The 24686-nt window shown below is 41.7% G+C and overlaps 1 protein-coding gene across 3 annotated transcripts in view; it reads left to right on the top strand.

Moving 5' to 3' along the window:
* Positions 1–24686, top strand: part of SLC23A2 (solute carrier family 23 member 2) — a 121288-nt gene that overhangs the window by 74203 nt on the left and 22399 nt on the right. For all 3 annotated transcript variants that reach the window (XM_075858542.1, XM_075858541.1, XM_075858540.1), the window contains 8 exons: positions 3211–3368; positions 5411–5499; positions 9728–9795; positions 10133–10314; positions 13843–13963; positions 15479–15635; positions 22370–22517; positions 24201–24306. In XM_075858542.1, coding sequence (XP_075714657.1) covers positions 3211–3368; positions 5411–5499; positions 9728–9795; positions 10133–10314; positions 13843–13963; positions 15479–15635; positions 22370–22517; positions 24201–24306 — 1029 coding nt within the window. The remainder of the gene's footprint in view (positions 1–3210; positions 3369–5410; positions 5500–9727; positions 9796–10132; positions 10315–13842; positions 13964–15478; positions 15636–22369; positions 22518–24200; positions 24307–24686) is intronic.

Here is a 24686-nt window from a genome sequence, read left to right on the forward strand (position 1 = left end):
ATCCGTTACTCTGATCCGTCTTTAGATCAGAATAAGGATAAAAACGGATCCATTAGAAATACCATTGAAATCCATGTGATTTTTAATTGCATCCTTTAGCGTCCTTTTATTTTATTCATCTGGTTTGTTTTTTTGACGGAGGTAAAAGTGCAGAGTTTTTAGTCCATTAAAAAAAACGCATGTCTAGCAGATGGGTTACTTTTATCATTGGTGTCAATGTAAAATTGAGACTAATGATGAAATCCATTTGCATCCGTTACTTTGATTTTAATGGGTTTTTTGATCCGTTTTTATCATTATTCTGATCTAAAAACGGATTATACAACGCAAGTGTGAATTTAGCCTTTTGTGTCACTGTTGGAAAGATGTATGGAATGCGGTATAATGTATATATTTTTATATCTGTATAGGAACCCTCTCCTGCAACCTGTGAGGGGATAAATAATATGGATAATACTTGATTGATATTCAACTAATCACCACTTTTATTTCTTTTTTCCTTGCCTTATAGAATATAGGTGCTTATAGAATATAGGTGCTTATAGAATATAGGTGCTTATAGAATATAGGTACATAGAATTATAGAAGCCAAGTTTTTAGGGGTTTTGGCATTTGTTTTTGGTTTTTGTTCTGTCGCTGCACTGAAGATTTCTCCCTGCTCTCAGATGAAATTATCTCTGAAGCATTTATATCAGGAATACGAATACTGACATGACCGACTCATCTTTACCGCGTTTATTCCACAATGTCTATATAACCCCGTAGATAATAGGAAGGGGTCTATATGTAGTGCCAATTGTCATTTTTCTCTCCATCTTTCCTTGCTCATCTGTAGATTTTACCTGAACCTGCATTAATATATTGTCACAAATCCCTAATCTAATGTTCTCTATATGTTTCACTGTAGCACAGAAGTAATGTGTGTTCAAATTATCATCTGTCACAAAAGCAACCGGCTCCCATAAATAGCTGCGCTTTTATTATAGGAATAGTCTGGCTGCTGAACAAAGGGAATCTTGATATTAGTGCCATCTTCAGCTGCCTGGGTGAGCGGCCGAATAATCTGTACTAGTTGTAGGGATTACTGATCTTTCTGAAGGCAGAAATAGACTGTAAAATAATGCCATGTTGCGATTTTCCGACATGCCATAATACTGTAGTTGTAGTAGAGCAGTCGTGACTTATTGATGGCACACGCCCGTTTTTTTTTTCGTGTTTTTTTTATATCGGTGTTGGCATCTGTGCTCTGCTGTTCTTGCCTTCTGCCCTTTCACACAGTATAATCCGCACCACATCGGTTTGACTCGCCTAGTGGATAATTTATGGAGACTGATTAGGTCAAATATTGTATTTATCAATAAAAGGGTAAAGTACAGAATGGTCTGGCACAAGAAATCCGTTTTCAGACCTTTGTCCTTAAAGGGGTTTTCTGCTTTTTGCAAATAAATGTCCTTTCTGTAGTGAAGTTATATTTTCTCTATCTATTCCTTATGGTTCTCAAGATCTCTGCTTGCGGTCTGTCAATGTGACATTTTATTGTTTACATCCAGTGGATGTAAATCTCTCCTGGTCATGTGATGATCACACAGGTGAACAGCTCAGTATAAGACACAACTCTGATATACATGTGGTAACTGTAACGAGCCTTACACCTGTGTGTCCATCATGTGACTAGGATCGATTTTTTTATCCACGAGGAATTGATACAGAAAATATATTGGAACAGTGCATAACTTTTTATTATACAAAGAATAACTTTTATATGCTCAAACCAGAATACCGCTTTAATCCGTTTTGATTAGAGCTCACAGACTATGCCCATAGACGAGCGGGTCACTATATGGCATGGCTTGCCCATTTATGGTATTGCTAGCCCAGCTTTATGGGATAATTGGAAGGAAGCCTCCTTAAGTCATAGTTGTAACATGCAGAATAAAATTTCGAGACGCTATGTCTAATCCAGATTAAGAGATTCTCAATGGATATCCTCTAAATAAATATGAGGAAACTGGAGCTAAGTAGTGGAAAGCTGATAGGGAAATGTGTGAATTGTGAAATCTGGTTTCACAACATCTTTGTGTGTGACTTGCCCTATATTCCTCACGTGCAACAACTGTTCTGTATAAGTGGTATGTAACCTCATGACCCATTACTGTACTGCGCTCCGTTCACTTCTGTACATAGCGAATAGTTAGTGATGCAATCCGATCATTACTCGGCCACTCCTGTACTCTTTATTCTCCTATTAGTTGTGATGATTGCCAACCAAGTTTCCAAAGCTTTTCCTGGCAATTGTTCAATAACATGCAGCACTATCTTAAGGTCTCTTAAGGTCTACCTGCACTGCAGTAACCTGTGCACATATGCACATGGCCGTATATTTAGATCCGAAGACCAAGATTCGCTCCGTCCACTTCTCGTAAAAAAAAAAAAAATGTGCGACTTTTCCATGCGAGAAAACTGGCCTAAAAAGTTGATAAATTTCCCCCAATCTGTTTCCCTTCAGCCGCCAAGCACATACATAGTAGATTATATACAAATTACGTGAAATAATCCAGTATATTCAGCCTCATGTTTGTCGGCTTTCAGGCATTGTGATAACCATTCGTATGCATTTTATTTTTTTTACCAGAAAAGAGGGAGTAAGACTTTCTAACCAGCTGGTGGTTTTTAAATTGGTTGTCCACCCAGGACAGTCCACTTTCTTGATGTGAGGTGACCACCAGTGGTCAGACTGCTGGAACTCCCGGCCTTCTGCTATGATTGCCTAGGGGTGGCTGCCAGTATATACACACACTTCCCTTGTAATGATGCTGAAGGTAGAAATGTAATAATAAGCGGCATGATCGAAACATGTCCTCCAAAGGGGAAGCTGCTAAAAACAAGTTATAAAAAATGCTTTAGAGACCGATTGATTATGTTGGATCTGGGAAGTTGATCTACTTGTGGTATCTCCTAGAAAGCTCAAAGAAGAGGTCCTTATTCTAGTAAATGGTGTTATTGGGGGACTCGCTGTTTAATTTATATATCTTTATAGGGAGTAGTTGTACGCCATCCATAGAATAATCAGACGTAACCATCACATGACCAGTGTTCTTCACGCTCTTTGACGCAGTCTGTCATTCTGCTATCGAGCATAAATGGCGCCATAATGTGTGTACATAACATTTATCTGTATCCTACTAATGTATGTAACACTGTTCTCCTCAGCACTACCTGACCTGTTTCAGCGGGACCGTAGCTGTGCCATTCCTGCTTGCAGAAGCCATGTGCGTTGGCTTTGACCAATTGGCTACCAGTCAACTAATTGGGACCATTTTCTTCTGTGTAGGAATCACTACTTTGCTTCAGACAACTTTTGGGTGCAGGTGAGGCTTTTAACCCTAACATTGCTGTTTCATGGGAGAACCTTGATGTGGCAATCTTGTAAATAGGTTTTTCTTCTTCTTCTTTATTATTATACTGAATTCATCGTCTCTAAGTTGTCCTCTGCTGGTGCAAACCACTAAAGCCTTATTAAAGTGGTTGTCCACTTTGGACAGTCCCTACTTACAAACTTCCCTAGACAATAAGCAGATCAGCTGTTATCTGTGGGGAAGCCTCGAAGTAATTGTGCCATTTTCCTGCAGTGCCACCACAGGAGAAACTAAGCATTACACAGTGTCCATTTAATCAATAGGTTGTCTGTGTAATGCAGAGACACTCTTTGTAACTGATATCCACTGTGGCCTCAACAGAGGGTGCACCTCTATTAACCTAGAATTCTCTGGTGGGGTATATGAAACTAAAGGTCCTTTAACACGGGCCAATAATCGGCAAACGAGCGTTCATATGAACGCTTGTTCCCAATCCTTGCCCACTGTAAACAGGGTGATGTGCTGCCAACATGATAGAAATGTATGGGGATGAATGAACGTCTTCACAATCGCTTATACATAAGGCCCCATGCACACGACCGTAGATTTCGTCCGTAATTGCGGACTGTAATTATGGTCTGTAATTATGTACCCATTCATTTATATTGACCACAGACACTTTCCCATATATTTGGTGGAAGGTGTCCGGGCTGTAAAAAGCCTCTGCAAAAGATAGGACACGTCCTATCTTTTGCTTTTTACGGACAGTGCTCCCATACTTTATATGGGAGTGCGAGCCGAAAATGCGAGTGGCTGTCTGCGTCTGTGCCCGTAATCGTGGACCGTGATTACGGGCACGCCCGTGTGCATGAGGCCTAACTGATCATTGCTTCTTGAGGAGCAGACGAACGCATATCAACGAGCCCTCTCTTTGATCGGCGCTCATTTTCATGGCCCACATTGGCCAGTGTAGAAGGACCTCACGTTTTTTAAACTGGACCACCCCTTTAAATAGAGCCGTGTGAGAGGAAAACATTTTCTGCCTTTTTATAAATGGGTATAAAAAGGTTTATCATGCAACTTTAATAAGCAGTATAAAGCTATATAGACATAACTGGTTTTGCATTATGTTTTTTGTGTCTTGCATATGAAGGTACTTTTTAAAAAAAAAAATTCAGTTCTCCTATACCATCTTCCATGGCTTGTCCTGCTTTCACACTGTGATTTATAATGTATACACCGGAAATATAACGTATTGACCTAAACACCGGGAAAAGTTCAAACGGAGGTTGTGACTGATACCCAACAGTGGCCTCCGTCATCACCGATTTATAATGATATCTGTTTAATGGATACATTGTGAACTTTCATGACATAACCGTTAATTGAAACCATTATAGTCAACGGGTGACATGTGCCATTGTTAGGCATCCATTTAACGGATCCGTCACCCATAGGGTATGCGTCAGGAGCTCTCCCAACGCAAATGTCAAATGTGTAGCTAAGAAATTTTTTTTAGTTGCTTAAGGTTTTCTAGATCTTTGCTTGTGGTTAGTGAATGAGAACATTGTTTTTCATCCAGATGAAAACCTGTATATATCTAGTCCTTCTCGCAGCTTAGGGTTTGCTTCAATTGCACCCAGTGTAGATGACACTCTGCGCTAAATACAGCAGAAGCACAAATCCCTCCCCTGCCCTGATTGTTGTTTAGCTCCGATAACATTATTTTACACTGGATACGAAATATTAGGTCTGTATTGGTTGTCAGCCTCCGAATGTAAACAATATTCATTTCAGTCACTGACTGCAAGTAGAGATCTTAAAAATGCTGAAGAATTGAAGCACAAAGTATAGTAGAACGTTATACAGGGATTAAGCTTTATTTATATGCCTATTTTATTCTGCAATGGTAAACCGGGTGGCACAAGATGTATTGTCACCCATGTTAAATGACCGCAAAATGCATCCATGCCTTTAAGCACGACTGCGCTCGTCATGTCCCTAAATCTGTAGATGTGACCCGTTTTCCCTTTTCTGCCATGATGTTACTGCAGGTTACCCTTGTTCCAGGCCAGTGCGTTTGCGTTCCTTGCTCCAGCTCGTGCCATCCTATCCCTTGAGAAGTGGAAATGTAATACTACAGGTAAATAACCAACTGATTTAAGCCCTCTAATATTGCAACTCCTTGTCACACCCTACTGCTATCTTTTGTATTTGTGGACGGGCACCAGCTAGGGCGGCAGATCTCTGGGAAGAACTGGCGTGAGACTCTCCTGGGATTATTTTTCTTGCTGGCAGCCCGTTAATCCATTTCTCCTCAGGGAGTGGGGGCACCTTTTGTGAAGGGAAGAATGTATATAATCTCTGACACTGGAGCCTTTGGGTTTAACTAAATGGGGAAAGGAATTTTAGCTGAATTTGTACTGAAAACCACAGTGTCAGGGAAATAAAACTACAAGAACTGGAGGTCACGTTCTCAGGCATCGAGCTCGGGAAACCATAGCGGTTTACGGAAGTACTTGTAGTTGGTGGACGCAGGAGGCTGGGAACCATTTTGGTTTAATGTCCGTGTAGAGTTTCCATGTCGCACTATTTTTATTACTACTGCTTTGTGGCATCTCCTCTAGTTATTTAGTACTATCCTAATATTAGCATAGTTTCTCCCCGGCGTGCATGAACTACATGTTTACCGACCTACTACGGCTGCAGAAAATATTTTCCTCCAGGTTGTCCACTGTGGAAAACTATTCTGTATGAAATCCAATAGCATATACAGTATCTTGCCGTATTTCCCTGTTTTCTTAACTTTTTATGTGGACTAAATCTGTGGCCTATTGTCAAGTGTCATTAAAGAGCAGAATTTCCTTTTAGGCCTTATTCACACAAACGTATTTAGTGTCCGTGTGCTGTCCGTTTAAATAACGGACAGCACATTGACCAATGCAATTCAATGGGGCTATTCACGCTTTCCGTGTTTTTTCACGAGGCCTGTCTTATTCTGGTGTGTTTTTGCGTATCAGACTCGCCCATTGAAGTCTAAGGCTCTGTTCGCACTGAGTTTTTTTGCAGGTAGAAAAAAAATCTGCCTCAGAATTCTTCAGGAATTTTGAGGCAGGTCTTGACCTGACTGCGCTTTTTTTGCCGCGGTTTTGCCATTGAAGCTAATGCAAGGAGCATGGGCAAAAAAAAGGCTTGTAAAAGTGCGCCGCAGGTTTTTTCTGCCTCCCCATTGATTTCAATGGGATGTCAGGCGGAACCGCGATATGCCGCTTTTTTTTTTTCCCCGCGAGCAGCTAGAAGCTGCCCGTGAAAAATACACCTCTGCCTCCCATTGAAATCAAAGGGGGGCAATTTTGGCCACTTTTTGGCGCTGATTCCGATGCGGTTACCGCGTCAAAATCTGCGACAGAAGACTGTGCCCAAGGGCCCAAGGGTGCGTAAAAAACTTAAAAAACACAGACAGCACACAGACTACATTCGCAAGCTGTAGGTCACGCATCAGTTGCTAAAAAAATTCAGAGGAAAAAATGACAACCAGGAAGCGCTTGCAGAGGAGAAACACGGACGAGAAAAACGGATGACTAACAGAAACCACACTGAGGCAACACAGTCATATGCATGAAAAACTGCCTTTTGTTGCGTATACAAACCGGACACACTCGTGTGAATAATGCCTTAAAGGGGTTAAGCGGGGACCAAAAATTATTAGCAGTGTACTCACTGCAGTATGTGAGTACACTGCTAATACACATTCCAGTCCCCCGTCGCTCTGATTCTGAGATTTTTATAGCGCTGGCGGGGGACTGGTAGTCTAGTTACAGTCTTGTTTGTGGTCCCCGCATAACTCCTTTAAAGAAAATATCAACCTTTTTGAAAACAATTCTTTCAAAAAATAAAAATTAATTCATTTTTGTTTTTATTAATTTCTTAATATAACTTTATAGCAGTCAGAGCTTTGTTTTATCTGATACAGAACTCCAATCGCCATCATGGACATAGATTTGACCCCTTTCCGACAGGGTCGGTCAAGTTGGGGGGAGTATGGAGCAGGCTCATGGGCTGAGCCCGCTGCATAGAACAAGCGTGTTGGCTGTATGTAACAGCCGACACATCAGTGGAACGAGTGGGATCCTGCTCGTTTAACCCCTTAGATGCCACAGTCAAAAGTGACCACGGCTTCTAAGTTGTTAGAAACAGGGGACAGCACCCTGTCATGTTGCATATCCTAATAAAGGCTCCCAGGTCTGCCATCTTTGTACCCCTACTAAGCCCAGGGCTTAATAGACTGTCAGTATCACGATATACTGCAATACATTAGTATTGCAGTATATCATGAAAGTGATCCAACGATCGTTCGTTCAAGTTCCCTAGAAAGACTAATTAAAAAAAGTTAGTTTAAAAAATAATAAAATAAATGTAAAAAAAATAAATATATATATATATATAATATATAAATAATCCAAAAAAATAGGCAACACACCGTAGTTAAAGTACAAAAAAAGAGGGTACAAACAGAGAAAGGCTCTAGAGGACAAAGCTGAAATGTTGCACATGGGGCAATAAAGTACCCTCTTTTTTTTTTTTTTTTTTACACTTTAACTACAGTGTGCTGCCTATTTTTGGGGATTACTGTTTAGCTAGGATCTTGGTCTGCTCCCCAGGGCTTGCACCCACATCTTTTCCGGTGTAGCTGGACTTTCTGTTTTTTATTTTATATATATATATATATATATATATATATATATATATATATATATATATATATACATACACATCATAAAAAAGTCACCACTAGAGGAGGGAGCTTAGCTCCTATACTCCCTCTAGTGGTGGTTGCCGTCAGCCAGAACTTAAATGTCTAGAGAGGAAATTTGGAGCCGTGTACCGGAAAAACAGAACTCCTGATGCAATTTGAAAGAAATCTTCACAGAATTTTAAAACTAAAAATGACCTGATGATAAAAGTTGAATATTTACTTTTAAGGTTCATTGCGTTTTCTAGGTTGTGTGCTTCAGCCCTTCTTGGGTATCTATATATTTTATAGGTGATGTCATCAGAGCTGAGATCCGCGTCCAGGCACTGCCTTTCAGCAGAGAATATATCAGAAAGTTAGATCTACAGTACTATTGGGTTAGCCATGTTTGTCTTCTCCGAGAACTCTTTTTGACGTGCTCCAGTATAAATGTGGCCATGGAGTAGCCTCTGTAGCACGGATTGTATTCTACTGGACTATGACTTGGGATAAACTCTGGAGTTTCTAGTGACCGGTAATATAAGGGCAGTTTTGGCAGGTGATGTGAATGTTCTTGTAACCTTCCGTCTCCTCTCTGGATTGTAGATAAAGGGGGAATAGTTGATTCATTAAAAAGATCAAAGATCAGATGTTGTTATGAACCATCCCTGGGAATATCTTGAATGGAAATTTCCAATGAGCAGAATATTTTTATTTAGATTTTCTAGCTGGAATGCTGTGGATAAAGTGAACATGAAGGCGCCACGTCAGGATTTCTTTGTGCTCAATTTATCAGTTTGTGCGGATTGTAACTGTAAATGATCCAGAACGTTGATCTTTGGGATTATTTAGCGAGATTCTCCAGTATTTGACAACTTTTCTCGTACGATAGCTCTACCTTTGTTAATCGTAGTAGGAGATAATTTTTTTTTTTTTTTTATTGGTACACTGGTCCTTAATTTTCTCAAATTTAGTCAAATATATTAGTGTTTGGATATTACATTGCTCTTGCTTTTGAGGGCTATGCGTTTGTGAGTAATTGTACAACATTTTATTCAGTTTAGGGCACCCCCTGTTGGTGCACAGGACACATAACCGGAGAATCTGTAGGGGGGGAAAAATGTATTTTGTTCTTGACCAGTAGCTTCTGTATGAAATGCATTTTTCTAAAGGAAATTCCTATTAATTCTGAAAAAAATTGATTTTGTTTTAAGATTTTTATTATTATTATTATTATTTTTTTTATCATTATGCTAGTGTTAATAGTAGTAATAATAATAGAATGTCTTGTGCTGTTCCAGTACTTAGGATTCTTCTTGCTCAGTATCTCTTCCATGTAGTGGCCTTTTTCAAAAATGTTTCGAAAAATATAAATGACGTGTCAACTTCCACCCAACAGGATCTGTCTTTTCTTCAGTATTCAGCCTATTATTATATACGATAATTCTTTACCTCTTTTAATGGATAAAATCCAGTGTCAAATATTACAACTTAAGAAAATAGAAGAACTCTATAGCGAGATCTCAGTTCTGTGGGACTTGTTCAGGTCCTTATTGTTATTTTGAGCTGGAGACAGGGGGATCATCCATTATACCAGTTCCTGTGAGATTTTGATTGAATGTGTTTTTGTTTCCTTTAGATATATCTTTCGCTAATGGAACTGAGCTGCTTGACACCAAACACATATGGCAGCCGAGGATACGTGAGGTAACGTGCTTGACGCAGTAGTAGTGCCGTTATTACTCCGCTCCATATTTTTACATATGAGTCCCCTTTATATCCGACTTACCCACGTGAGTTGTGGTAAATGACGGCTGTATTACAGTGGTAAAATAAGATTGATATTACGGGCTGAACTTGGCGACCGTTACTGACCATCTTTATGGTTGGTTTCAGACCGTTTTTGATATTTTCTAATACGACCTCTGTATCTGTCTGGCACAACTTGCCGATGTAAGAGATCTAACTTACTAAATAGAGAGATGATTGATTCTGTATGTGTGCTGCTGTCCTAACCGTTTTACTTGGTGACTTTCTCTTGTAGATACAAGGTGCCATTATCATGTCCTCACTTATAGAAGTGGTCATCGGCTTCCTTGGTCTTCCTGGAGCCTTGTTGAGATACATAGGACCGCTGACGATAACTCCTACTGTGTCTCTTATCGGCCTGTCTGGGTTCCAGGCTGCTGGGGAGAGAGCAGGCAAACACTGGGGCATTGCTATGCTGTAAGTAGAATGAACAGTGACGGAATCTGCAGACTTGGTGTGATAACGCAGTATGCCCAACGTTCAGTAGGACTGTACAAGCTATGAGCAGTTAATAACCGATAAAGGCGCAATTACCACTACATTACTTCTAAACACCCTCTGTTGTAATAAAATGAGAAAATCTTTTCATAGACTCACAATGACAACCCTTTACATAAGGGGCATAACTAGGAAAGACTTGGCCCCATAGCAAACTTTTGCCTGGGTGCCACACACAGCCCCTTTTGTAGATCGTCCCCCCCATAAATAGTGCCATACAGCTCCCCCCGTAGATAGTGCCCGCCACCTCCCCCCCCCTTGTAGACCGCGCCCCCAAAACAAATAAAACAAAAAAAGTTATACTTGCCTAGGCCCCGTTCCCGCGACAAATGGAGCTGCTCTAAAGCATAAACGCAGACGGGATCCTTGAGTAGGCCGGCATGATCCAGTGACGTCATCACGCCGGCATGCGCAGGGATCCAGTCCCTGCACCTGTTAGGCAGCAGGCCGAACGTGGCCTGTAGCCTAGTAAATGGCAGAGCAGGGAGATATCTCCCTTCTCTGCCATAGTGTTCAATAGTATCTGCGTCCTAAGGATGCAGATACTATTGAATGTGGTGTTGGTACCGCTGTAGCAGCCATAGCTGCCCCACCAGGCATCCTGCCACGGGCCACGTTGCAGCCGCTACAGTGGTAGTTACGCCACTGCTTTACCTGAAGGTCACATCTGCATTGGAGGCTCCGTTAGGGGCCTCTGACACCGATTCCGTTGTCTTTGCCAGACAAAATAGCGCAGCAGGCTGCGCTACTATGACTAGCAAAATTACGGAAACCATGCAAAGTCCTGCCGGAACCTATTAAAGTCAAAAGGGTCTGTCATGCGCTAATGGTTTCCGTCATGCAACAAATCCCGAGCTCACAGCGTTTTTGTTGTTCTACTACTATGATGGAGCAGAGCAACGGAAACCTGAACGCAGATGTGAACCCGGCCTACTTTCTATTTGTAGTTCCTAGATTATTTTGGGGAAATTGTTTTATTCAGAAAGTTTAGATCTATTTAATAGGTATATAAGATACTTAAAAATATGAGTACAATAAACAATGGTAAAATAATAATATCCACTCCCTGTAGGATCTGAATTGCGGCATTCATCTAATGTGTACAGCATGACATTAAATTAAATTATAATCCCATGCCTAAATGTCATATTTTAGCAGGTTCAATTGGATAATGGGTCCTTTAGTTTAATAATAAGTCCTGTGATAAAGCTGATCCTTGTGCCAAAGAATAAGGAAAATGACTAATACTGTAGAAATGTACATACCGTTTTCTGCTCCTTTTCACTTAAACCTCATTTACGGTATGACTTTATTGTTGTCCTGCTCTGTCAGAGGAGCAGAACGGAAATACCGGCAGCGCTGGTTCCGTTGCACAACAGGCACCGCCGACGGTACCCATTTACTGTAATAGGTTCCGTCGGGTGTCTGTGGTTTTACCGGAAACAATAGCGCAGTATACTGTATACAGTAAACACAGGAAGGGCCGTTGACCTCTGCACCTTCTGAGCATAAGATTATATTCACTCGACAGTGAAAAAAAAATGTCTGTTAAAAACCGATCAAACTGTATATTTTTCATAGACATTTTCACACGAGTGGCTTTCTGAAAACGTCCCTTAAAAAAACTGATTCATTGACTCATGGGGGCCGTTGGGCTGTGAAAACTGATGAAAATAGAACATTTTCTATTTTTTTGATGGACAGTATTCGCGGTCCTATAACAAAAAATAGATGTGTGAATATACCCATAGAACTTCATTGACATCATTGACCATTAAGTTGTCTATAATGTTGCAGGGAATGAATTTGCTCCTTCTCAAAGTGTGTGGTTTAGATGTGTTTTTCAAGTACCTTGCATTACCGTTTTCTTACACATAACTACTTTCTTCTGGTTGCCCTTGGAAACAGACAACTGGCTATTCCACTCCTGTCAGACATGTGACCCAATAGTTTAATCCTAAGGCTTGCTGTACATTAGAGATTTTGAACAGCAGACAGATGAACTTGTTTGTAGGTTTTCTGGCTAGATTGTTGTTTTGGCGACACTGCCATTCATTGTGGCAGACTAAGTGCAAATTCTCTTTTACTCTGGAGGACCCTAAATTCCCCTTCAGCGCCACCACATGGGAAATAAGCTGCCTGTCCGTCCCCCCCCCCCCCCCAACAAAGTGTTAATCACTGTCATGGGAACCCTCTAACAAAAAGTGATCGTCCAAAGCGGACAACCCCTTTAAGTGTGTAACTGTCATCTGAGCTCCCACAATGCACTGCTGTGGTAACCTGATACCAGCAGAATTCTGAACTCTGAGCTTTAGACCGTAACAGAGTCGAAAACATGTTGCCAAAATCAAGAAAAGTAAAGCAATGTATTTACAAAGTTACTCAACATTTTATATTATTTACAGTTAATTGTTGTTCAGAAGCTGAGGTCCATTTATGATCCCCATGTCACCTGGAAGGCCTTTTGGCCTAGAACGATAACAATCCCACCTCTTTAGGCTTCCTTAACCCTTTTTTTTTTTTTTTTTTTTTCCGGTGTTTTAAATAAGTTTGTTTTACAGTGTTTTTAGTGGCGTTTTTCTTTTTAGTGTCATTTTGTACATCCTTTTTTTCTGGCATTAGAGAAGCCCGAGGAGATGTACAGAACCAACTGCTTCTGGCTCCGTACATAGCATAATGGGCCATAACATCCAGTGTCTGGAAATAGCCGGAGCGAGCGGTTAACGGTGCGGGGTCCGGGTGTTGGACCCGGACCAATGATATACTGATGGCCTATCCGGTGTATAGGTAATCTGTTGGTCAGTAGTGGACAACCCCTTTAATAAAAAACGCCACACCCAGAGCATGCCGGGTTTGGAAAAGAACGTCACAACCAAAAAACTTGTATGTAGTTGTTTTTATATTTTAGTTTTGGCTTTTAATGTAACATCTGGCTACACAAAAACAAAATGCACCATAAAGCAGCCATTAGGCTGGATTCTCACACTGTTGCGTATTTCGTATTGTTTTTTTTTAGCATGGCCAGATGTTGCATTAAAGTATAAAGTAACATATGAACATATGAAATTCACTACATACAACTGCATTTTGGTTTGTGGTGTTTTTTGTTGCTTTTTTTTTGTCGTCCGTGGCGTTTTTTTCAAAACGCAGCCTGCTCTGAGTGGTATTTTTTCTGGCGTTTTTTCCCCATAGGCTTCTTTATACGACTTCAAAAAGGCTAGAACAAAAGTATGTTCAAAATGGTGCTAAATAAAAAATGTCCTAAACACCGCTATTCCATTTTACAAATCGCTGCCGTTATACCTTGCATTTTTCGCATGCGGTATGAAAGAGGTCCTACTAACGCAGCAAAGTGAAACCAGTCTTAACATGACGCACGCGTTTACGTTATTATTGCTGATAACAATCTCCAAGCGTTAACATGACCACTATGTTTTCTTCTTTCAGCACCATTTTCTTGGTCCTTCTTTTCTCGCAGTACGCCAGAAATGTCAAGCTGCCTCTCCCTGTGTACAAGTCTAAGAAGGGCTGGACGGCCTACAAGTTTCAACTGTTTAAAATGTTCCCTGTAAGTTGCTGACGTGGTTGTTGCACGATAATCTGTGAAGGAACTTGGTTTAGGTGTCCGCTTTCGAGTATTACTCGATTACTTTGTCAATATTCGCGTTAAACAACTGTGTATCACACTGTAATAATGTGTATATGTTTATCTGGATGGAGCCTTCTGATGCAATAATAGCTGTAAATGTGTGTACTTGGGTCCCTACCGCACGGCTACTGTAATGTGTGAACACGGCCTGACTGATCACACAATAGGTACTGTAAGAATAAGTTGTAGATCCATTAACACGTGACTTTTATACTGCCTTACTTGTGTGGCAGACCTAGGTGTCTGTTTAGGAATGCCAGGTCTGCTGTAGACCAAAGCCAGGAAGGCGATGATGACCGCTACAGAGCTGTGTGTCACGTTTTACAGGGGCAATAAACATAAACTGCACTTTTATTACTTACAGTTAGTAATAAATTCCATTTTAAAACCTATGGGAGGAGGAGAAGGATACAATGGCTGATCATGGCGGTGAAGACAAGTTACATTGACATCACTTATTTTGTTTTGGACCCCTTTATCGCTAGGATCCGACTGTCGGGACCCCTACTGATCTTGAGCATAAAGTAGTTGCAGTGCTGCTTTTGTTCTGCCTTAAATGGAACCTGTCAGCAGTTTTGAAGTGTCAAAACTTTTGACAGAGCGATTTTAGAGGACATCTTAAACCTTTTTTCTCAGTCATGCAAGTTTCATGAGCGATAAAACAAAATTTGATTCCCCCCAGCGTGGCGGTCGCCAGTGCCACTTTGCTCTAAATGACGGGTCTATCGGCCAATCAGGAGACGCTAGGGCTGTCACTTAGAGCAGGGGGTGGGGCTTGCAACGTGCAGTGCGGGAGCACTTGCACATAAAGTCCCGCCTTAGTGGCACTTGTGATTGACTCGCCAGAGGAATGAAATGTAATTTTCTCGGTCATGCAACTGTTTAAAATGCCCTCCACCTTCCCCCTCCGCTATTTTGCTCTGTCAACAGTTTTGAGACCTCACAACTGCTGACAGTTTCCATTTAATTGTGATGTAAATCTGAGCAAAACAAGCACATTAGTGGGGTTAGACTTTATCTGACAGTGTCTGTGGGCAGCATTATAGTCAAATTACTTGGGTAAAACTTTAATAGAATAATAACCGCTCTTAGAATGGGACAGTGAGAGGTGCAGAACGTATAGTTTGATCTGAAATCTGATCCGCCATGTCGCTGAGCGCTCGACCACGTCTGTAGTTCTGCCTCTTCTTAAGGCTAGGAAGGGAAGGATGCGTTAGAAAGTTAATTGCCCTGAGGGGTGAAGGAAGGCATGTCATCTTATATGGGTGATCCTACATGTAGTGGTTGTTATATGGCCGGGCTTGTTAGTAACAGTTCAGTTAACCGGACACCTAGGGGAGCAGATTGGATGTAAAAACATGAATAAAAAGCTCCCCCCAATGTATGAATAATAATGTTAAACGTGTTCAAGAGATGTTCTGTTTCCTTCCTTAGATTATTATGGCCATCCTTGTGTCCTGGCTGCTCTGCTTCATCTTTACTGTGACCGATGTTTTTCCACCAGACAGTAGCAAGTATGGGTTTTATGCCCGCACTGATGCCAGGCAAGGGGTTTTGGCAGTTGCCCCTTGGTTTAAAGTTCCCTACCCATGTAAGTGTGTTTCTTTACAGTATCTTGTACAATTGTTTGTTTCTTTATTCTTTTATCTTGAAGGCAGTGCCTAATTTTTGTTTGTTTTTTTTGCTTCTTTTTTTACTGCATCTTTAAAACGTAGCTCTACTTTTGATGAACAATTCATGGTTTACTTCTAGATAAACTATAATTGCCTCCTAGCAAAAACTTAGATGGGTTGTCCCGTGACATCCCCTGTCCTTCTACTTTATCAGGGCATATGGATGTCATAGAAGGGATCCTCAGCTTGCGACCACCTTTAATAAGACAGAATGGCTGCCACGTTATACTACATGATCATATGTGTACGTGCTACGATGAGCAGCCAGCTGCATTCCCCCCCACACACACACACATGTTCGGCTGTTTGCCAATGGTCTGCCTTCTGAATCACCTGCCAATCAGCCGATCGATGCGGCGCCTCTCATAATAAAGTCGTTTTCTGCTTCGGGACAACCTCTTAGAAATTATTTTTCATGCGAGTTATAGCGCACTATATGCCTCCAAAGTTTTACTTAGTCTCTTGACATCTTTCTAAAACCTGGCTATTAACTCCTTATAAGCCTCAGCAGTAGCCTGTGGCAGACTTCAGCACAGCATTGTCTTGAACTGCCTGGGAATTGTTATAGGAAATACTCATTATGACCAGCAGAGTGAGCATCTCCTATAGAGACCTATGACTACGCCGGTTGGGAGTTACGACCTGACACATGCTTCTGTTGAGGCATAGAGGAAAGTGGTGGTAAATCTACGGAAAGTAAAACTTTGGGAGCATGTACAGCATTAGAAGTCCTGGTAAAAGATTAATTTGCCTTTTTTGCACAGGGTTTTACTTTAATTGCAGGAAAACTTGCAAATGTTTTTTGTTTTCATTTATCTTTTGCTAATCCTGCATGTCTCATCATCCATTTATAATCTGTAATACCTTCACAATTGGGTAATTTGCTGCTTGCTATCTATCAGCACTGCCCCCCCATTCCACCACCAACATTTTAGCTGCACCCCTATAATATGATGCAGTATGCTTTGGTGCATTGCGTTCTGGGGGAAAGAATTCTTTATATACTTCTGGATAAATTTGGGCTGTAATTTATTTATGTCTATCTAGATGTAAAACCTAATGAAAAACAAATATGGAGCTACGCTTTAAGTTTTCATTTCTACTACTAAACTGCACCATTGTTATCAGAAGTAATGTGTTAAACCTGTAGTGTTGCAAATATATAGAATTAGTTTAGCAAAAAAAACCACATTGTTTACATTTGTATAACATAGAACTCCACAAATAAAGAAGCCCCCTTAAAGGGGTTGCACCACTACATCCACAGGATTGGTGATAAGGGTTTTAGTGCCAGGGATTCCAACGCTGGGACCCCCTGCCGATCAAGAGAACATGGGTCCCAGACACCTGTATAAATGGAGCAGCAGGCTACGCACGCTGCCGCTCCACGCATTCTCTATGGGACTGCCGGAGATGGCAGAGTACAGTGCTCCGCTAACTCCATCAGTCCCATAGACAATAAAATGGATCTGCAGCGCGCTTGTGTGACCTGCTGCTCCGTTCATACAGGGGTTTGGGACCCCCGTTCCCTTGATCGGTGGGGGTCCCCTGCAATCAAACACTTATCACCTATCCTGTGGATAGATGAGAAGTTGTTGTAGTGGGAGAACCCCTTTAACTTACACCCAGTAACCACTGAGTGTAAGCATCTCCTTCATGATATGACAGGTGGCAAGGGGTTAAGCTGTGCCCTTCCACTAGACCGCATTCTCTGTGTACACTGCTCTGACCTATATTGTGTGTTTATATCCCAACGATCAAAAAAGGGATAGTAGTAATAATGCAGAAGTGTTGTTACTGCCCCCCTCTGGCTGTTCTGGGATTGTACTGGAGAAGATACCGCAGATGGCTAAGCCCTTTAGAAATCACCTTGTACTTTTGCCGTTACAGCATTAATATCACCGCTTGTGGCTTTCCCTCCATTAGAGCAGTGTACACAGGGGCTTGCATATCTTGTGTTTTCGAACGCTGGTTTCAGGACGCATCATTCTTTGACAACGATTCTTGTAGAAATCAAGGTAACATTGTATATTCCCTTAATATGTTGTTTTGGTCACTACAAAAAAAAAAATGAAAAATGTAACAAAAAAAAAGTTGTATTTTGATGAAATTTTCAAATGTCCTGTTAAAATAGAGCATTATTAGCCCTTAAAGAGTATTCTCCCTGAAAATAAAATTCCCTTGTAAATATAAGTTTTTGTGTTGCCCTCTTCTGCCAAATTCTATTCAGTCTCTTCTCGGCTCTTTCTATTTAATGGAAACCTGGGTGACAACCTTGAGTAGTAATGGTTACCATACTGGTAGTCACCCAGTTTTTCTTCAGTCCTACATCGGCATATCAGTCCAGTTATGAATCGATATGGGAGTATACAGTACTGTTTAAAAGTTTTTGGGCAGTTGTGGAAAAATGCTGTGTAATGAAGTGTTAATAGTTTTGTTTTGTTTTTTATTCACAAATTAAAGTTTATTGTAAGACATCCGAATAGTTTTCTTTTTAACAATTAACAAAAGAGAAATCTAAATCAAATTAATATTTGGTGTGATTACCCTTTGCCTTCAAAACCGCATCAATTCTCCTTGATTATATTTGCACAAAGTGATGACTTTTGTTGGATTATAGTCAGGTGTATGATTAACCAATTATACCAAACAGGTGAGAATGATCATCATTTTCATATGTAGGTTGAAACCGTCATTAATTGTAACAGAAATAGCTGTGTAGGAGGCTTAAAACTGGGTGAGGAACAGCCAAACTCTGCTACAAAGGGGAGGTTGTGGAAGACCGTTTCATGTCACAGGTCAACCATGGCAACACTGAGCACAGCAACAAGATACAAGGTAGTTTCACTGCACCAGAAAGCTCTCTCACAGGCCAAGGCTTCAAAGCAGACTGGGGTTTCAAGATGTGCTGTTCAAGCTCTTTTGAAGAAGCATAAAGAAACAGACAATGTTGAGGGCCGTAGACGCAGTGGTCGGCCAAGGAAACTTAGTGCAGCAGAACAAAGACACATCATGCTTCCCTTCGAAATCGAAAGATGTCCAGTAGTGGCATCAGCTCCGAACTGTCAGAAACCAGTGGGACCCAGCTACACCTATCTACTGAACGGAGAAATCTGACTAGAAGTGGTCTTCATGCAAGAAGTGCGGCCAAAAAGCTATACCTTCGACGTGGAAACCAGGCTAAGTGACTCAACTATGCACGAAAACATAGGAACTGGGGTGAAGAAAAATGGCGGCTTTTGTGCTCTGGAGTGATAAGTCAAAATTTTAAATATTTGGCTGTAACAGAAGGCAGTTTGTTCGCTGAAGGGCTGAAGAGCGGTACAATAATGAGTCTCTGCAGGCAACAGTGAAGCATGGTGGAGGTTCCTTGCAAGTTTGGGGTTGCATTTCAGCAAATGGAGTTGGGGATTTGTTCAGGATTAATGGTGTCCTCAATACTGAGAAATGCAGGCAGATACTTAGTCATCATACAATAACATCAGAGAGGCGTCCGATTGGCTCCAAATTTATTCTACATCAGGACTACGACCCCAAACATGCAGCGAATATCAGCAAGAAGGATCTTCAGCGTAAAGAAGAACAAGGAGCCCTGAAAGTGATGATATGGCCCCCACAGAGCCCTGATCTCAACATCATCGAGTCTGTCTGGGATTACATGAAGAGACACTAGGATGCGAGGAAGCCTACATCCACAGAAGATCTGTGGTTTGTTCTCCAAGATGTTTGGAAGAAGCTCCCTGCCGAGTTCCTTCAAAAACTGTGTGCAAGTGTACCTAGAAGAATTAATGCTGTTTTGAACACAAAGGGTGGTCACCCCCAAATATTGATTTGATTTTAGATTTCTCTTCTGTGCGCTTGCTTATCATTTTGTAAGGCCTCATGCACACGACCGTAAAAACTCCCGTTATTACGGGTCGTAATTACGACCCGTAATAACGGGCTCATAGACTTCTATTGGCGACGGGTGCCTTCCCGTTTTCTCACGGGAAGGTGCCCGTGCCGTTGAAAAAGATAGAACATGTCCTATTTCAGGCCGTAATAGCGGCACGGACAGTCCATAGAAGTCTATGGAGCTCTCGTAATGACGGGTGGCTACATGTGTGCACCCGTCATTACGGCAGCGTTGCTAAGCGACGTCCGTAAATAGTCACTGTCCAGGGAGCTGAAAGAGTTAACTGATCGGCAGTAACTCTTTCAGCACCCTGGACAGTGACTACCGATCAGTATAAACCTGTAAAAAATAAAAATAAAAGACGTTCATACTTACCGAGAACTTCCTGCTTCCTCCAGTCCGGTCTCCCGCCCGTTGCCTTGGTGACGCGTCCCTCTCGACATCCGGCCCGACGTCCTGGATGACGTTTCAGGCCATGTGACCGCTGCAGCCAATCACAGGTCAATCACAGGCTGCAGCGGTCACATGGACTGCCGCGTCATCCAGGGATGTCGGGCTGGATGTGAAGAGAGGGACGCGTCACCAAGACAACGGCCGGGTAAGTATGAATTTCTTTAACTTTTATTACAGAAAGGGCTGTCCCGTCTCTCTATCCTGCACTGATAGAGAGAAGGGGCTGCCGATTAGTGCAGTGCTATTTTGCCGCCAAAAACGTGCCCGTAAATACGGGTGGAATACGTGTGACACCGGACCCATATTTACGGGCACGGGTTCGTAAATACTGGTGCAAAACGGGTCGAATACGTGTGACACCGGACCCGTATTTACGCCAGTATTTACGGGTGGGAAAAAATACGGTTGTGTGCATGAGGCCTTCATTGATCAAAAAAAATGAACACTTTTGTTTTTTAAAGCATTCTTACTTTGCAACATTTATCCTCAACTGCCTAAAACTTTTGTACAGTACTGTAAATCACTGTATATCTAGGCATGGAGTCTGGAAAATCTTTAATGGTGGCCATATTGGACATTCAGCTTAACAGATCTAACGGAGACATCTCTTAATAGATGCATAACAAAAAGGCAACTTTTAGTCTTATATTTTTTTTTTTCTGATTTTTATTTCAGGGGGATGCTTCTTAAGCAGGGTTACCATATGGCATAATTATATCAAAAGGAAAAACCCACAATCCACTTTTTTATTAATATAGTTTAGGACTGAAGTGATGGGAGGATACCAACGTATATATGCCAAATGATTAGGACTCGACCAGCATTTCATCTTGGGCTCTGATACCATGACACTGAGTAGTCTTAAAGAGGCTCTGTCACCAGATTTTGCAACCCCTATCTGCTATTGCAGCAGATCGGCGCTGCAATGTAGATTACAGTAACGTTTTTATTTTTAAAAAACGAGCATTTTTGGCCAGGTTATGACCATTTTTGTAGTTATGCAAATGAGGCTTGCAAAAGTCCAAGTGGGTGTGTTTAAAAGTAAAAGTCCAAGTGGGCGTGTATTAGGTGCGTACATAGGGGCGTTTTTAATACTTCAGAACACCCAGCTTCTGGCAGTGCAGACACAGCGTGTTCTCGAGAGATCACGCTGTGACGTCACTCACAGGTCCTGCATCGTGTCAGACGAGCGAGGACACCGGCACCAGAGGCTACAGTTGATTCTGCAGCAGCATCAGCGTTTGCAGGTAAGTAGCTACCTGCTAACGCCGATGCTGCTGCAGAATCAACTGAAGCCTCTGGTGCCGGTGTCCTCGCTCGTCTGACACGATGCAGGACCTGTGAGTGACGTCACAGATCTGCACTGCCAGAAGCTGGGCGTTCTGAAGAGAAGTGGATGATACTTCTCATCAGAGCGCCCAGCTAGTAAAAGTATTAAAAACGCCCCGATGTACGCACCTAATACACGCCCACTTGGACTTTTACTTTTAAACACACCCACTTGGACTTTTGCAAGCCTCATTTGCATAACTACAAAAATGGTCATAACTTGGCCAAAAATGCTCGTTTTTTAAAAATAAAAACGTTACTGTAATCTACATTGCAGCGCCTATCTGCTGCAATAGCAGATAGGGGTTGCAAAATCTGGTGACAGAGCCTCTTTAAAGGGATTGGCTCACGATGGCGACCCATTTCCGTATACCCTATAAGGGCATATGGAAGTCATAGAGTGGAGTCCTCTGCTGAGCAAGAATAGAGAGCTCCCATATAAGAGCGGCTCCCCCTCAGGCTCCTTAATACATTACATGGTTAACCACTCATTTGAATGACTGGCATGTAATACCGTCTATAAGAACACTAAAAGTACCAAGTGCGAGACCTTTCCATCCAGGGTTCTTGCTCAACACCCCACTGAGTTAAAAAGCTGCCTTCAGAAGAAAAGAAAGACAGGCATTTTGGATGCATCATCAAGTTTAACACACTATTGTCTAATCGGAGGGTCACTTTTGTCACCGATACCCTAGGTTATCTACCATTTATAGCCGGTTAAATTCTAACCTAGGTCCTGACTCATTTTGTAGGTCAGAGTGAATACTTCATAATCGCAATCCATTGCAAATATTGTCAATAGTAAACATTATTGCTACATGAACAGAGGTCAATGGGACTTAAGTCAGCACTGTATTACACCAGGTAGTAATATAATCATACTGAAACTATGTAATGGCTCTTCCTTGCTTAAACTTACAGCATTAACCCTTTACTGTTCTGTCTCTAATGAATCTTATATTTGTTCTCTTGCAGTTCAGTGGGGTCTCCCTACAGTGTCTGCTGCGGGGGTCATTGGAATGCTGAGTGCTGTAGTAGCAAGTATTATTGAGTCTATTGGTGATTACTATGCCTGTGCCCGGCTGTCTTGTGCTCCACCTCCTCCAATCCATGCGATTAATAGGTTAATCATTTTTTTTTACTCGTATGTATGGTTGACAAAGTGTAGACACCCAAACATCCATATGTGTTGGATAAAACAACTCATGATAAAATGTTGAGTTGGTCCATATTTTGCTGCCTTAGTAGCCGTCACATTTCCGGTAACTTTCCTCTATGATCATGTCCATTCAGCCGTAAGTGTAGATGAGTTTGGACGTGAGCATTCGGCAATTAGGACCTCACTTTCTGCATTGGGAGATTGTTTTGCGACACTGGAAACACCATAAAGTTGGAAGCATACAATTCTCTAAAAAGTATGCCATTTCCCTCCACTGGAAATTAAGCTGGGTACGCAATTGAGGTAGCTGTCCCCTGATCGGCTTTAGTGTTTATTTTAATGGGGAGAGAGGAATGAGCCGATGCCAGACCCCTCTGAAATTCAACATATGCAATCGCCTTTCCCCCAACACCTGCTGTCAGGTATGTTCTGGAAACCCCCATACATTTTAAATAGTTCACTGATTCTGCCAAAATCCATGGGTTCATATGACTTTAGTCTTAAGTTTTTTTTTTTGGCTAGCTTTAGAGGGCCTAGGCCATACTATGGAAAATAGCCGAGTTAATTATCCCTCTACCACCAATTTTTCCTATTTGTTCTACACATTTAAAGAAGCATTCCAGCAAAAAATGTTTTGCACATATAATGCATATAACTCACCAGCAATATTCTAGCAGTGTCATTTGTTTATTCCCAGCTCAGTTGCATCTATACATTTTGAACCCTTTCATTATGGGCAGCTGTATCGTGTGTCCTCAGTGTGACCACCAGTATAGACCATGCTCATGTGTAGACAGGAGGTCTGACTTCCTGTGAACTACAGGATTACATCATCACCTATCAAATCCCTCCTGGCAGCACTGAGACCCCTCCCCATCCAGCTCCACCCTCCTTGTTCCTCTGTATGCCCCCATGCATATAGTGTTACTCTAGAGATCATTTCTGCCCTATGTCAGGGAGCAGGAGTGCAGTGATATAATAGGTGAGTCCATACAATGACTAGCTGCAGAGTTATAAAACTCCCCTGACTCACACTAACTGTCTATACTATCTGTGTGTGCTGTGTGCAGAGCGTCCAGTGTAGTTATATGAAATGCTGATCACTGTCTCCTACTTGTAAGAACTGACCTGGAGAAATCTATCACTAGCAGGAGGCAGAGGAGACAGCCTGAAGCTACATTACATAGGATACACTGAGACTCTGCGGTGTCAGTACAGTTCTATGTCTCTGATCTATCACTTGCTACACTTAGTTGGAACTCAGAGCAAGTGCAGTGTGATGAGATTCCGCCCCCTCTGCCTCCACAAAGTCAGAAGCATCATGGGAAATGTAGTCCTCTGCATTAGTGGAACCATATCAGAGGGAGGGAAGGAACCATGGTGCCAGACAACCCATAAATGGCACATCAATAGAACAGGTATACGCAAGCCATACACAAGAACCTCTACATTATTATTTAATAGCAGTCTATGCTGCACTATATAGGTAAAAAAAAAATTGCTGGAGTGTTTCTTTAATGTTAGGACTGGCATGGGGTGGTTCATGATGGATTACTCCAGAGGATGGGAGACGTGAGATAGGAGTGTACATAATAATGACATATTTGTATGTAACCTCTTCTCAATAACCTGTTGTCTACATAACAGGGGGATTTTCATAGAAGGTTTGTCTTGTGTGCTGGATGGAATGTTTGGTACTGGAAATGGATCCACGTCATCCAGTCCCAATATTGGCGTTCTGGGAATAACTAAGGTAAGGCCACCTAAAATACATTGATGCGTGTTTTACATAAACTCAGAGGGGTAATCTCACAAAGAGAAACCCTGTCCATATGCCCTATCAGGGTAAATGGGCATCATGGAGGGGGGGTCTTTCATTTGGGATCCCCTTTATAAACTAGAGTGGTCTTTTGCTAACAAACAGAGGCTCTTAGCTCTTGTGAACCCAAGCCCTTCACTTTAATGGCCAACACACAATACTACATTTCCGGTTCAGCTGTTTGCCGAGTGTGTAAGGAGTGCTGATGAGCTGATCGGTAGCAATGTAGAATGGAGAACCATTAAAGTTACCAGAAGTTTATATGTGCGGAATTCCAAATATAATGGCATTAGACAGACGGGGATGGGGATTGA

This window comes from Rhinoderma darwinii, chromosome 3, assembly GCF_050947455.1.
Source record: "Rhinoderma darwinii isolate aRhiDar2 chromosome 3, aRhiDar2.hap1, whole genome shotgun sequence".
In the NCBI taxonomy this organism is placed as follows: Eukaryota; Metazoa; Chordata; class Amphibia; order Anura; family Rhinodermatidae; genus Rhinoderma; species Rhinoderma darwinii.